The sequence below is a fragment of the Podarcis filfolensis genome (genome assembly GCF_964270895.1).
Source record: "Podarcis filfolensis genome assembly, chromosome: 8".
NCBI lineage: Eukaryota > Metazoa > Chordata > Lepidosauria > Squamata > Lacertidae > Podarcis > Podarcis filfolensis.
The window spans coordinates 73,484,662-73,500,533 of NC_139611.1; the positions used below are offsets into that span (position 1 = coordinate 73,484,662).

Consider the following 15,872-nt stretch of genomic DNA (forward strand, 5'->3'; position numbering starts at 1 on the left):
TGCCTTTCTGTTTTGATTCCATATGCCAGCAAAGGGGGACACGATCAGGTTAGGTTGCAATTCCTAGGCAAACCAAAGTTGGGTGTAGGATAGTTGCAGCTCAAGACAACGCAGATGTCCAATGAGAGAAGGAGGGAAGGGAGGGAAGGGAAGAGAGCAGTTGGGTGCAAGTCCCCATACTCAGGAATGTGTGTCCTCCACCCCCCACCCAGCCAAAATGTCCATCAATCTGAAATATCTCAAAATACTTGTGAATGACATGGGAGCAAAGGCACAGGACCCCTATAAAAGAGTGACCCCTCTCACTCCCTGTTTTGTTTCATTAGAGTGCAGATTTGTAAAATGGAGTGTCTCCATAACTCATGGGAAGCACAGCTTCTATAAGCGGCACATTCATTGTAGAGGGCCCAGGGAAGTGAAGCTCTCCCCCCAGCCAAGATTACATATGCAGGCACTTCCTTGAACTTCAGGTGCATGACATAAGACTTTATTGTTTTGTTAGGCATTTTAAGGTAGTGGCTGGTTTTATGATACATCTTTTATTGTTTGATATACCTGTATCCCGTAAGTTGTTTTTTTTAAATGCCCACTGCTTGAAAAGGTAGATGATTAAGCGGGGTAGAAACGTCTTAAATAAGAAATAAAATTGTGATGTAAATCAGTTTCGTACAGGTTCATACGGCAATAAACATGGTATAACATTTATCCCAGGAGACCCCTCTGTAATGTTCTGAGTGTTGAGAGTGGGCTCTAGTTACGTCCTTTCTGAGATGAATATGAAATAAGTTTCAATTCAATTCAATTCAATTCAACTTTTTAATTTAATTTAATTTAATTTAAGTTAATTTCTACCCTGCCCATCTGGCTGGGTTTCTTTTCCAGTGTTCATGGAATGAGTCACTAGAATTTGTTTTTTCATTCTTTCTGCCTTCTTTTGTCAGTTTTTTTCCATTACAGCTATGGATCAAGCCTCGATGACTCACTCATTAGTCATGTTCAAGTGTGCTGTTTTCCATTTCTTAAAAGGATACAATTAGCAGAGCCTAATTACTCTGACAAACAGTAACAACAATATTTAGCAATGGGTGGTGGCAGAGGTTGGGGTGGCTCACTTGTTCCTCAGCAGTGGGGAATAATCTCATGATTGGAAAACCCTTATGGACTTTTTGCATGAAAAGGAAAATGAACTTGTGATATCTGGGTTTGACAACTAAAAAGTACGGAAAGTAGCAGAGTTGAGCGTTATTGTGGAGCAAGGGTTTTGCATAAGCCTGTAAAGCTGATAGACTGAGCACCAAAAGTCTTCCCAACCCCTTTCTTTTCTTGTTTCTTGTTTCTTTTCCTTCTTTTCATTCTTATGTTTAAAAAAGATGCTTCATATTTGATGGAAACTGTTGCGTATTGCTTTCTCTATGTCCCCCCCCCACGCAATCTTTAATGAAAACCTTTAAAAAAAAAAAGAAAGAAAAGCCAATGGGGCTTAATCTTGACTCAGCTGAACAGTTGGTAGAGCATGAGAATCTTAATCTCAAGGTCTTGGGTTCGAGTCCCATTTGGGCCAAAGATTACAGGGGGTTGGACTAGATGACCCTTGCGGCTAGATGACTCTACAATTCTATGATTTTATAATAAAGAAGCTACAATGAGGAAAGCATCTGAGCAGGTTTGGGAACCTCAAGCTGATGGGCCAGACATCTGGTCCACTGCCTCCACTCCTTACCCTGCTCCTAGCAGTTAGATCTAATTATAGTAATGCCAGCTGGCCAGGGGGAGATAAGAATTAATGCCCTGGCTTCCTCCTGTGGTTTGAGCTGCAGCAACCAGCAAGTGTAGATTTCAATCTGCACATATTCTGCAGATGTAGATGCTACTCATAAAGAGATTCATCTGCTATAACAGAAGAGCCAAGATTTTGGTGGATGCAAGGGATTTTATCCTCAAAATGCTTTGCAAACAAGTCACAAAGAGCTACCTTTGGTTCTATCACCTCCTTTGGGCCAGGATGTAAAAGGCCCCATACAACCCAGATGACATAATGAGGATGCAATGGAGGCAGCAAAGTATGCCTTCTTTGCTGCCTTCACTGCCTCTAAGGTAAAGGTAAAGGGACCCCTGACCATTAGGTCCAGTCATGACCAACTCTGGGGTTGCAGTGCTCATCTCGCTTTATTGCCTGAGGGAGCCGGCGTACAGCTTCCGGGTCATGTGGCCAGCATGACTAAGCCGCTTCACGGCGAACCAGAACAGCGCACGGAAACGCTGTTTACCTTCCCACCGGAGTGGTACCTATTTATCTACTTGCACTTTGAGGTTCTTTCGAACTGCTAGGTTGGCAGGAGCAGGGACCGAACAACGGGAGCTCACCCCGTCGCGGGGATTTGAACCGCCGACCTTCTGATCGGCAAGTCCTAGGCTCTGTGGTTTAACCCACAGCGCCACCCGCGTCCCAGTGTTTGGTTGCATTCATATGGATCTTTCCTCCACTTGGGTTCAAGCCATTTCCCAGCTTGTTTCCTTGTCCTAAGCTCTGGAGTATAACAGGGGGGCAAACGGGCTCCACAAAGTGGGAGAGGGCGCTCAGAGCGATCGTGTCAATAGCCCGAGCCATTCAGGTGTTCCAGAGGTCAGCCAGAGCTTTGACATGGGTGCCAGTCATATCAGCCAGAAAACCTCCCAGAACCATTTGGAATCCCACTGGATCCATCAGCCTCTGGGGGCGGACCTTCCGAATAGGTTCCCCCGCCTCTGCAGAGGGGAAAAGTGCACTCCCATGGGTGGTGGAGTCAGAGCATGCCTGGCCCTTGTTCCAGAGTGAAGACTTCACCTGAAGAAAAGAGGAAGGCATTCTGAGCCAGGTGGGATTAAACTTCTCTAGATTTAAGCGGGAGGGAAAGCGAAATTTTTCAGTAGCTGAAGGTTGGTGAATTTTGATACAGGGAACAAATGAGAGGGACTAATAGCAATTTATTTTATTTTGCACTGGACTACATATAAACTTTTTGTTCTAATTTCGATGATGCCAACTTTGCTGATACATTTGTTTGATCCACTTTTTAAAGTGAAGCAGTCCTGGATTTGTATGCAGATTAGAGCACAGCTATCCATTGGATTAGACATGTCTTTGAATTTTGTGCCTCGGTTCCAGTACAAAAATGTGCATTTTACAGCAGACATGCATTTCAGAGCATACAGAATGTGTATTTGGTTGGGTGGGATGGATGAGTACAAAATGTGTACTTTAGGGGAAAGGGCATACAATTTAGATGTGAAATGTTGCTGGTTTTTGTTATCTACAGAAAATGGGACAGAATGGATCTCTTAAGTGCCCATGAAGCTGCCATGCATTGGAAATAGGCAAAGCCACCATTCCCAGATGGATAGGTTGATAGAGAGCTTAAATACCAAGGGGTTCAATCCAGCAAAACTGAGGGTTTATCCACACTTCCTCTTGTCCTCCGGCTTTCCCCTGGGAAAAACAACTCTTTAGCCTTCAAACAGAGGAAAAAGCAATTTGGGTTTTTTTTTTGGATTGCCGTTTTGCTGCTTGCTCAGATTTAAAGCAAAAGAGCACGTTTTCCCTGGAAAAGGAGCGGGGAAAGAAACGGCCATCTGAATCAGACCTAAGGCATATTTCGCTCGGCAAGATGCAGTCATGGGAAGAGGATATAAAGCTTTTAGAGAGGAACCAGACACAAGTCCATGTATGTTGTAACCGTCAATGCCTAATACTCATGAATGCTGCCTCTGTGTTCAGAAATCAACAGATGAAGCATCAGCATTGAGGACACAATTGCACACTAATGTCTGGAGACAAAGTGGGGCATGGCTAGGTTAGCCTAGGCGATTGTAGTTTGAGGCAATAGGGGTGTGAAATGAAGGAAGAAAGAGGGAAGGAGAGCAGGTGTGTGCGTGCGTGTGCATGATTGACACTGCAACTCCCCAGACCAGACCAGGCATAGAATTCTTTTCTTAAAATATCTGTCAATGATTATGGGAGCAAGGCATACGAAACCGCCAACAGCCCCTATCACTGCTCATTCAGCTGCATGCAAAGTTATAAAAGTGCTTCAAAAACTCACAAATGTATTTCTTCGGTTATTGCTCTATGGCAGGCAACAAGCATCAAAAAGCGAAGGAGACCCATTTGGAGAAATCGTATAGGTTAATTAGTCACCGGCAAGGCAACCAGAGCTGGAGTTACTAGGCAGTAACAGAGGGCCACACCTAGAGACCCATTCCCAACCTCTGGATCCGTGCACCAGCAAACGTTGGTGTGCCATCAGGCTGAACAAACCTAAAGAGGGGTTGGGGAAGGGAGGTGGTGGTAGCCAGTGGTGTCGCAAGGGGGGCGGGGGGATGGAGCACCTTGGGTGCCATGTCTGGGGGGAGTGACAAGAAGGCACCCGGTGGGGAGCTTGCCCCGCCACCCCCCGAGTTTGGCGGTGCAAGCAGCCATCGTGCTGCCGCCGCATGTGGAGAATCTTCCATTCACAACTGCAGATGCAAGTCAAGGATCCCACCACCACCCATGTGGCGTTTGAGCGGTGCCACTAGTGGGCGTTTCAGGATTCTAGGTGGGTGGTAGGGGGTTCTATGGCACAAGCTGAATCCTTCCATCGAGCACTGGTGGGCGGTAAGAAAATTTTACCATCAAGAAAGATGCATTAGTGGGTGGTAGGTATAAAAAAGTTCACTACCCCTGGTCTACACTGATGGGCAAAGGCTTTCCAGGCTCTTTTCCAGCACCACCATACCTTCCAAGTGCCCCAGTTGTCCAGGGACAATCCTGGAATCCTGGAAACATGGCTACTGAGTTGTTTGTTTTGTTTTTTAAAATGCTTTTTATTAGATTTTTCCATTGTTAGTCATATACATAGTCGAATTCTTATTTTTAACACATACTATACATATTTATAAAGAAGATATTTTTCATAATTCTTCCCCAGTGACTTCCCACCACCTCATTACAGCATCTTCCATCTTGTTTTTCTTTTCTATTGTGTTGTTTAACTTTATTATCTTTATGTTACAAAATATAAAACTTATCTATCTAAATTGTGACTTTGCCACAATCTTTCCCAATCCTCCATCTGGATAGGATATCCAAAATCTTTTGCCCATTTGATCATCACTTCTTTGATCTCCCCATCCTCTACCTCCCAATCCAACAATATTCTATATGTTTTTGATAATATTTTCCTTTTGTTCTGTAATAATTCCTTTTCTAATTTTGATATTTGTTTTTCTAATCCAATTTTCTTATCTAATTTAAACACATCATTTAATTGATGATATTGTAACCAGTCCATGCAATAATGTCTAATTACTTCAATCCCCCCCCCAGTTTTAATTGGATTTGTTCTTCTTTTAGAATTTCTCTATATGTTGCCTAATTTGGTTTCATATTTCTTTCTCTTTACTGTAAAGGCCTCCATTGGTGAAAGCCACCAAGGTGTCTTTATATATACAAAGTCTTTATATCTGACCCATACTGTGCATAGAGATTTTTGAATTACATGGTTTAAAATACCCCTATGTACTTTTGCTTTATCGTAACCTAGATATGCGTGCCATCCAACATGCCATCCGTATCTGTTGTCCCATCCTTCTTTGTCCAATATATCTGTATTTTTCAATGTCATCCATTCTTTTAGTCAACATAAACATGAGGCTTCATAATAGAGTTTCAGATCTGGCAAGGCGAAGCCCCCTCTTTCCTTTATATCTGTTAATGATTTATATTTAATTTATGGTTTCTTGCCTTGCCTGGCTACTGATTTGATCCCACATTGTCCCTATTTTCCCTGCCAGTGCTGCCACCACTGAGCTCAGGAAGGAGAATGAGCTGGCGCTTGTCTCGAGTGATGGCGGGAGTGGTGAGGGAGCACCCCGTTGCCTCTCTGTGTCTGCCGCTGCAGGTGGGGAACAGGGTGGGGAAGGAGGTCCCAGGGTTTTTTTAATTTGCAAACTGCCCTCAGAACCCAGAACATATAAATTCTAAATGCCTGTCATAGTCTGCGCAGCCTGAAAACCTCTTCTGTCCAGGACAGCACAATCTGCGGCAGGCCTCTGAGCACATGTGCATCTTTAAAGCACACCTGAACACAAACTGCAACTTATGTGGAATAATGTGGATGTCTCCTTTCCCCAGGTTCATCATCCCTATTGTGCTCCTCAGTCTCAGATCTGACCGTTCTCACAATGCATATACTGCAGATCAGCGCTGTGATTTGTGCTTTCATCAGCCTTCTCCTCCTCCTCATCGCCCTGGGCTCAGACTACTGGATGCAAAGTGACAAGGAGAACAGTGGCCTCTGGGTAGATTGCCGTATTAAGTTTCCGCTGAATACTTGTCTTTCATTATTTATACTTGAAGTACCAGGTAAGTTTTTCTCTGTCTTGTGCTAGGAGTACTTAAGGTGCGGTATTCCAAAGCTGATTGAACTGATCTTCATTTCTAAGGTATGCAGCAGTGGGGGCCCCAGTTGATCCTTCCTCAACCCTGGGTGCCAGCACAAAATGGCTGCTGTGGATGGGTAGCTAAAAATTAAAAGGAGATGGTAGTTCTTACCACTGAGGCTGGATCTACACAGATATGAAAAATGCTATAAAAACACTATAATAAACATAGCTCCCAATGCTGTTTACCATTGACGACGGATCACTGCTCTACGGTGCCCTCTCGTGTCACATTTTAAGAACATATTTTTAACGTTATAATTGACCAGTGTACATGAGTCCCCACTTTCCACAAAAAAACCCCTCTTGCCTCTGATTTTTAATATATGTTGTCAGGAAGCCATTTTTTTTTGTCTGCCAAGAAGCCCCTACCTTATATACAACCTTGCATGTTGCAAAGGATCCTGGGAGTGCTTTGGATTGCACTGTGATGGCCTGGGATTCGGACTCGGATGCTGAGCCTGAGGGATCCCAGCCTGCACAGGATTCCCCGCCTCCAGAACCAGCTGAGCCAGGGCTGGGGCATGAGCCTGAAGGGTCCTCGCCTGTGCTGGATCCTCAGGTGCAGGCATCAGCTGAGTCTGCTCTGGCTCCTGAGGTGATGGAGGACCTATTGCCTGCAGGTGCTCCACTCTCGGCCCCGTCAGAGGAAGCTGAGGTTGCCTCTGGGTCCAGTAACCCTCCAGCCTCTCCTGAGCTGCAGATAAAAGCCAGCCAGCCCCAGTCCCAAACTGCAGGAGCAACATTGTTGGTTGCTAGTTCCTGCCTGAATCCTGTCCTGCTTTCTTGCCTGAGCTCCTGACCCACCCTGGTTCCCTGCTTGTATGCCTGTTCCTGACTTCACTTGACTCACTGCCCTGCACCCAGCTTCAGCTACTACAGACTACCAGGAAATCGTGCCCTCAATGTATTTAAATACTTTTGTGTTGTTGGAGATTCCTTTAAATGCGAATACTTATTTGGACTTTTCTATTAAAAAACACAGATTAATTCTGAAACAGGACAGAGAGCATGCAAAACTGATCATGTGTCAGATAAAAACTGATCTACCCATCCCTGGTGGAAAGTATTACATGGGATGTCTGCAGGGCTATTGTCAAATCCCACAGATGCATTTAACCTTTTTTCTTTCTCTTCCTTCCTTCCTGAAAGCTTACCTCGATGCTACTCGAACCTTCATGTTCTTTGGGGTGATTGCTGGAGCCATCTCTTGCATTTGCCTTTGTGGCAACTTCTTTTCCTTCCAACTTCGCTCCATCTCCAAGACCAAGAGCTCAGCTATAGCTAGCCTCATTGCAGGTATCATGGGGGTTCTGAGCATCTGCGTCCACACTAAGCCCAAGCCCCTGAAACCCCAGAAATCAGTACCCCGCTAACCCAGAAATAGTACCCTGTGTTAAGAACTTTGCTTCAGGATGAGAACAGAAATCGTGTGGTGGCGGTGTGGTGGCAGCGGGAGGCCCCATTAGCTAAAGCAGTGCTTCAGGTTAAGAAAAGTTTCAGGTTAACGGACCTCCAGAACGAATTAAGTTCTTAACCCGAGGTACCACTGTATAGGGAGGGTGGGCGGGTGATCCAGTGGATGAAACGAAACAGAAGAATCTCAACACAATGTGCAGTGATATATATTTATCCCTTGGAAGCAATTTCTGCAACCCCATTGGCTGGAACAGGTCCCATGCTTCCAAGGGACCAATTGGGTAGCTGTGGCAGTCCAAACATAGCCAGCCCAGAAACAGAGAGTCAGTTGTGGTGACTTCACCACAACGCATGCTCTCTGGAAGGAAAACCCGATTTCACAAAACACTATTGTCAGAACTAAGTTATACTCAGAATAGACCCACTGAAATTGATGGATATGATTAAGGGTGCAAGGCAATGCCCTCCCCACTCTCCACCTCCAGTTTCAGAGTTACAAAAGATAGGGAGGGGGATGTAAGGGCTTTCATAGCCCCGCCAGGGCAGCTGCTTTCCACTTGCTATGTTGGAGTTAGAAAGCAGCTGTGTGGATTTGCTTCAAAAGCCACACTGTGGGGAGCAGTGGCTTCCATTGAATGAAAACCACACTTCCCTTCTTGAGTATGGCATGCTTCTAAAACCTTCCCCCTTTCATCTCATGCTGCCACAGCCAAGTGGGATGAGGAATTTGCAAACTTCCAGTTTGCAAACGTTCGTTGGAAGCCGAAAGTCTGGCGCGGCTCCTGCAGCTTCCGATTGAGTGCAGGAAGCACTTGCAGCCAATCAGAAGCCGTGATTTGGTTGTCGAAAGTTTTCGGAAGTTGAACGTACTTCCGGAACAGATTCCCTTTGACAACCAAGGTACGACTGTATAGGGCTTTGTACACTAATTTTGAACCTTGCACAGTGGTGGATTGGCAGCCAGTGCATTTCTTTCAGCTGCAGTATATATGTTGGTCATATTCCACTCCAATGAGTAGTTGATCCTCTCCATTTTGCACTAACTGTAGCTTCCAGCTCAGCAAGTAACAAGTAACTTGATATCCTGATGTATTTTTTCTTCCTAGCTCTTTGTGTCATGATTGCCATGGCCATCTTCACAGGGCAGACAGGAGGAATTGCCCCTTATGGATGGGGTTTTGGCTTGGGCTGGGCGACCTTTCCTCTCTTCCTTATAACTAGTGAGTATTTGTCGAATGCTGGAAATGTACATCTTTATTTAAAGGTTTACCTTTGTGTAGAGTAGTCTGCTGCGTTATTTAGCTCAGAACAGTTTGGGGCTGCTCTACAGTGTGTCCATTTGAACACAGTTGAAAGCAGGTGTGTGTTCCCTGTAGAAGATTCAAAATGCACCATGTAGTTCTGTGGAAGAGAATATATTTTTGCCCTCTAGAACGGCAAGTTTGTGACCTCACGGATGAGGAAGCGAGGTCAGCAGTCCAGATATCTTGGGTGGTGTTTTATTCTGCTCCCCCTGTTGCCCTAACCAGCCCCTTTTCTCTCCTGACAGGTGGGCTGGCTTTCGCCTTGGATAGGGCTGTGTCAACAGCAGCATGAAGAAAAGGCTGTGCCTCCACTTCAGATGACACCTGGGGCACACAGACCCAGCCTGCACTGGGGCGAGTTGGAGCTGGGGGAAACTGAATATAATGTAGGGCTGCCATATTTCAAAAAGTGAACATCCGGACACAAAAGTTGTTGAACTTCTGTTTTGTCTTTTTGGCCAAAATTGTTGATCTTTCTTTGCAAAATCCCTAAGGGTTTTTGAGCTATCTTTACTGAAATTTGCTGAGATCTACACTTCTGACATGAACCAAATACCTGCTATGTCTGGGAAATTCCAGATGTATGGCAACTTTAATGACAAAACTGATATTGTTATAAGTCTGGCAAGGTGGTTAAGAAACTCCAATTGGTGGGGGAAGGATGATTAAAGTATCAAATTAGCTTAACATATGCTGCTATTACCAGTTAAGAATGATGATGAACATTATTATAATTATTATGTAAATTTATTTATTTTGTTTTTTCAAATTAAAAATTTACAATAACATATAAATATACAATATAGAAATAAGATTCCACAGAATCTCCTGGAGTTCCCTCCACTCATTTGTGGGTCCTATTGTTAGTCCTTTCCTCCTGCGTATTCTATAATAATCCAAATGTTTTGCATCTTCCTTGTGTCCAAAATTCAGCATTAAACTACAACTGTTATTCCAATCCCATTAATTATTATTTTTAGCTGTTTACAATAGTTTTTAATATAGATTATAAATTTCCCCCATTCCTTATTACAATTTTGGTCTTCCTGATTTCTGATCCTTCCAGTCATTTTTGCCATTTTGGCATAGTCCATCAACTTGATCTGCCATAATGATGAACAATATTATTATTCCTTCAGTAGCTGGGTTAAAGATAAGGAATGAGTAAGCCCGGCATCTTCTATTCATCAAGCTGAAAAGATGGTCTATGAATTAAATGATATGCCTCTATGTTTCGTATAGCCTGGTTATGATGGTGGAAGCATGGGTTTGGATTTAGAATCAAGAGGTCCAATTTTGCTCCCAGCAGACTTCCCTGCAAAGTCATAGCAAGCAATGGAACCTCTCTCTTCTCCATCCCTTGATATGTGGCTCTTTCTCTCCCCCATGCAAGTTTTGGGAGAAAAGCAGTTCTTCTGGCATTTGAATCAGTCTTCTTGGATGTGACTTTCTCTTTAACAGAAGGTTCCCACACACAGCCTATTTATTCCTCCCAATATACTTGCAGAAAACTTATGTGAAGGTTAGATCATTCAGCATCTATCCTGATCTTTCTTGGGGAGTCATATTACAATAAGCATTCATCCTGCCTTCGCCCTGATTTGTTCTGGGAGGTTGCTGTAGAACAGGACTTCTCCAATTGGCGGGAGAAGAATACACACACACACACACACACACACACACACACAGACACAGATTCTGAAGCCTAAAAGACAGCCTGGTTATAAGGGTGGAAGTGTGGGTTTGGATTTAGAATCAAGAGGTCTAATTAAAAGTCTGCTCCCAGCAGACTTCCCTGCAAAGTCATAGGAAGCAATGGAACCTGTCTCTTCTCCATCCCTTGATATGTGGCTCTTTCTCTCCCCCATGCAAATTTTGGGAGAAAAGCAGTTGTTCTTGGATGTGACTTTCTCTTTAACAGAAGGTTCCCACACACAGCCTATTTATTCCTCCCAATATTCCTGCAAAAAAACTTATGTGGAGGTTAGATCATTCAACATCCATCCTGATCTTTCTTGGGGAGTCATATTACAACAAGCATTCATCCTGCCTTCGCCCTGATTTGTTTGTCAAGTGTTTATATGTGTTCCCAGTAATAACTCACTCATTTCTCACTTGTCAATGCATTTCCCAGCACTCCTCCCCAATCACACAAAGTCTGGGTTGTACCCCACTGAATTCCATTCAGAGTAGATTCATCGAAATTAATGAGCCTATGTTAGTAGATTAACATTGGCTATAACTCTGATTCCTTTATATATATTTTTAAAAAAATGGATTTGTTGTCCCAGGGTAATAGATGGCTTTAACCCACATTATTTATATGCAACCTCAAATTTAGGGTACACAGTCTGGAGGCACCTTGAGTAAGCTTTCTAAATTTACGTCAAATGGAAGTATTTGGGAAAAACAAATATCCACCACACATGCTTAATGAAAATCTCCCTGCCCCCCAAAAGCCAATGGGTATTGATGTTGACTCAGCGGAAGAGTAGGTAGAGCATGAGATTCTTAATCTCAAGGTCTTGGGTTCGATTCCCATTTGGGCCAAAGATTGCAGGGGGTTGGACTAGATGACCCTTGCGACTAGATGACTCTACAATTCTCTGATTTTATAATAAAGAAGCTACAATGAGGAAAGCATCTGAGCAGGTTTGGGAACCTCAAGCTGATGGGCCAGACATCTGGTCCACTGCCTCCACTCCTTACCCTGCTCCTAGCAGTTAGATCTAATTATAGTAGTGCCAGCTGGCCAGGGGGAGATAAGAATTAATGCCCTGGCTTCCTCCTGTGTCTTTAGCTGTGGTTTGATTTGCAGAAAACAGCAAGTGTAGATTTCGCTCTGGACATGTCTGCAGATGCAGATGCCGCTCATAATGAGATTCATCTGCTATAACAGCAGAGCCAAGATTTGGGTGGATGCAAGCGATTTTATTCTCAAAATGCTTCACAAACAAGTCACAAAGAGCTACTGTTGGTTCTATCACCTCCTTGGAGCCAGGATACACCCCAGAAAAGCTCTGCCTGGTGACATAATGAGGATGCAGTGGAGGGAGCAATGTGTGCCTTCTTTGCTGCCTTCACTGCCTCTAGGTCGGCTCGATAATGAGCCCTTACCAGTGTTCGGGTCTTTCCTCCACTTGTGTTCAAACTGTCTCCCAGCTTGTTTCCTTGTCCTAAGCTCTGGAGTAGTCATGAATGCTGCCTCTGTGTTCAGAAATCAACAGATGAAGCTTCCGCATAGAGGACACCTTACCAGTTTTTGGTTGCATTCATATGGATCTTTCCTCCACTTGCGTTCAAGCCATTTCCCAGCTTGTTTCCTCGTCCTAAGCTCTGGAGTATACCAGGGGGCCAAACGGGCTTCACAAAGTGGGAGAGGGCGCTCAGAGCGATCGTGTCAATAGCCCGAGCCATTCAGGTGTTCCAGAGGTCACCCAGAGCTTCGACATGGGCGCCAGTCATAGCAGCCAGAAAACCTCCCAGAACCATTTGGAATCCCACTGGATCTATCAGCCTCTGGGGGCGGACCTTCCGAATAGGTTCCCCCGCCTCTGCAGAGGGGAAAAGTGCACTCTCATGGGTGGTGGAGTCAGAGCATGTCTGGCCCTTGTTCCAGAGTGAAGACTTCACCTGAAGAAAAGAGGAAGGCATTCTGAGCCAGGTGGGATTAAACTTCTCTAGATTTAAGCGGGAGGGAAAGCGAAATTTTTCAGTAGCTGAAGGTTGGTGAATTTTGATACAGGGAACAAATGAGAGGGACTAATAGCAATTTATTTTATTTTTGCACTGGACTACATATAAACTTTTTGTTCTAATTTCGACGATGCCAACTTTGCTGATACATTTGTTTGATCCACTTTTTAAAGTGAAGCAGTCCTGGATTTGTATGCAGATTGGAGCACAGCTAGCCATTGGATTAGACATGTCTTTGAATTTTGTGGCTCGGTTCCAGTACAAAAATGTGCATTTTACAGCAGACATGCATTTCAGAGCCATTTCAGAATGTATATTTGGTTGGGTGGGATGGATGAGTACAAAATGTGTACTTTAGGGGAAAGGGTATACAACTTAGATGTGAAATGTTGCTGGTTTTTGTTATCTACAGAAAATGGGACAGAATGGATCTCTTAAGTGCCCATGAAGCTGCCATGCATTGGAAATAGGCAAAGCCACCAGTCTCAGATAGATAGGTTGATAGAAAGCTTAAATACCAAGGTTCAATCCAGCAAAACTGAGGGTTTATCCACACTTCCTCTTGTCCTCCGGCTTTCCCCTGGGGAAAACAACTCTTTAGCCTTCAAACAGAGCAAACAGCAATTTGGTTTTTCTTTGGATTGCCGTTTTGCCGTTTGCTCAGATTTAAAGCAAAAGAGCAAGTTTTCCCTGGAAAAGGAGCATGTATGTTGTAACTGTCAGTGCCTAATACTCATGAATGCTGCCTCTGTGTTCAGAAATCAACAGATGAAGCTTCAGCATTGAGGACACAATTGCTCACTCATGTCTGGAGACAAAGACAAAGTTACAGAACACAGGAGGAGACGGCCATATAAGCTAGAGCCTGTCACTAATCTGTGTCCTTTCAATAACAGGGCAACAGGGAAACCAAAAAAGGCAAAAAGAGAGGACTGAAAAAATAGAGGTAAAGAACATGTCTGGTATGCATATGGTTCACAAAATATGTAACATATCTATCTAAATTGTGACTTTGTGAAATTTATTCAACACATAATAGCAATTTACACATTCCCATTCTTTTTATAGTTTTTGGTAGGGTTGATACTTTATTGCCGCTGTCATTCTTGCCAATTGGAAATATTCACACAGTTTATTTTGCTATTCTCCCTTTGTTGGTGTCGTCTCCCCTTTCCAATTCTTTGCAATTAACATTCTTGCTGCAGTTGTAGCATACAAGAACACATTTTTCTTATCCTTTGGGATATTGATTCACGTAATGCCTAGGACAGAGGCTTCAGGGTTTGTTTGTTTTCCCAAATGTTTGTCTAAACATTTTTTAAAATTTGTCATAGACAGTATTCCAAAATATTTTGATTTTATCACAACCCCACCACATGTGGTACATTGTTCCTTCCCCCTGATTACACATCCACCAACGTTTGATTTTGATTTATAGATTTTAGCCAATTTTCTGGAGGTCAAGTACCACTATACAACCTTTTCATGAAATTTTCCTTTATTCTATAGCAGGCTGTGAATTTTTAGTCTTTTTGCTACAGTCTTTCTCAATCCTCCATCTGGAAATGATATCCAAAATCTTTTGCCCATTTGATCATCACTTCTTTGATCTATTCGTCCTCTACTTCCCAATCCAGCAATAATCTATATGTTTTTGATGATATTTTCCTTTTTTTCTGTAATAATTCCTTTTCTAATTTTGATATATCTCATTTTCAAATCCATTTTTTTTCTAATTTAAACAGCTCATTTAATTGATGATATTGTAACCAATCCGTACAATAATTTCTAATAGCTTCAAAATTCTCCAGTTTTAACTGGTTTTGTTCTTCTTTATATGTTGCCCAATTTGGTTCCATATTTTTTCTCTTTACCGAAAAGGCCTTCATCTCTATACTGTGTATAGAGATTTTTGAATTATATGGTTTAAATCTCCCTGTGTACTTTTGCTTTATCGTAACCTAGATATGTGTGCCATCTAACATGCCATCCGTATCTATTGTCCCATCCTTCTTTGTCCAATATATCTGTATTTTTCAATGTCATCCATTCTTTTATTCAACATAAACATGAGGCTTCATAATAGAGTTTCAGATCTGGCAAGGCGAAGCCCCCTCTTTCCTTTATATCTGTTAATGATTTATATTTAATTCATGGTTTCTTGCCTTGCCTGGCTACTGATTTCATCCCACATTGTCCCTATTTCCCCTGCCAGTGCTGCCACCACTGAGGTCAGGAAGGAGAATGAGCTGGCACTTGTCCCGAGTGATGGCGGCAGTGGTGAGGGAGCACCCTGTTGCCTCTCTGTATCTGCCACTGCCTGCTTCCTCCCTTGTGCAGCTTGTAGCTGTTTCTGGAAAGCGGATGTGAACTTTACATATTATACATAAAGTGTATTGCACTAAGCAATACACATTATGTATAATATATACGCTTTATGAGAACAGGGCAGGGAAGGAGGTCCCAGGGTTTTTTTAATTTGCAAACTGCCCTCAGAACCCAGAACATATAAATTCTAAATGCCTGTCATAGTCTGCGCAGCCTGAAAACCTCTTCTGTCCAGGACAGCAAAATCTGCTGCAGGCCTCTGAGCACATGTGCATCTTCAAAGCACACCTGAACACAAACTGCAACTGGTGTGGAATAATGTGGATGTCTCCTTTCCCCAGGTTCATCATCCCTATTGTGCTCCTCAGTCACAGATCTGACCGTTCTCACAATGCATATCCTACAGATCAGCGCTGTGGTTTGTGCTTTCATGAGCCTTCTCCTCCTCCTCATTGCCCTGGGCTCAGACTACTGGCTGCAAAGTGACAATGCAAACAGTGGCCTCTGGGTAGCTTGCGGCCCTGTCATTTCGATCTATACTTGTTACTCACCTTCGATTAATGCCGTACAAGGTAAGCTCTTCTCTGTCTTGTGCTAGGAGTATTTAAGGTGTGGTATTCCAAAGCAGATTGAACTGATGTTCATTTCTAAGGTATGCAGCAGTGG

The 15,872-nt window shown here is 43.4% G+C and overlaps 2 protein-coding genes and 1 long non-coding RNA gene across 4 annotated transcripts in view; 2 read left to right on the top strand and 1 right to left on the bottom strand.

Moving 5' to 3' along the window:
- LOC310769085 (lens fiber membrane intrinsic protein-like) overlaps nt 1-9,608 on the top strand; it is a 79,911-nt gene extending 70,303 nt beyond the window's left edge. The window contains exon 5 of the mRNA XM_083628180.1: nt 9,428-9,608. Within this exon, the coding sequence (XP_083484306.1) occupies nt 9,428-9,474 (47 nt within the window). The 3' untranslated portion in view covers nt 9,475-9,608. The remainder of the gene's footprint in view (nt 1-9,427) is intronic.
- The window catches only part of LOC310769267, a 122,574-nt gene that overhangs the window by 74,247 nt on the left and 32,455 nt on the right, over nt 1-15,872 (bottom strand). The window lies entirely within an intron of this gene.
- LOC310769077 (peripheral myelin protein 22-like) overlaps nt 2,778-15,872 on the top strand; it is a 43,526-nt gene continuing 30,431 nt past the window's right edge. Inside the window, exons 1-3 of one of the 2 annotated variants that reach the window (XM_083628164.1) lie at nt 2,778-2,855; nt 13,637-13,824; nt 15,548-15,778. In XM_083628164.1, coding sequence (XP_083484290.1) covers nt 15,598-15,778 — 181 coding nt within the window. In that variant the 5' untranslated portion in view covers nt 2,778-2,855; nt 13,637-13,824; nt 15,548-15,597. Of the gene's footprint in view, nt 2,856-12,750; nt 12,847-13,636; nt 13,825-15,547; nt 15,779-15,872 lie in introns of those variants that run through there. The other variant, XM_083628163.1, reaches the window with a different exon arrangement.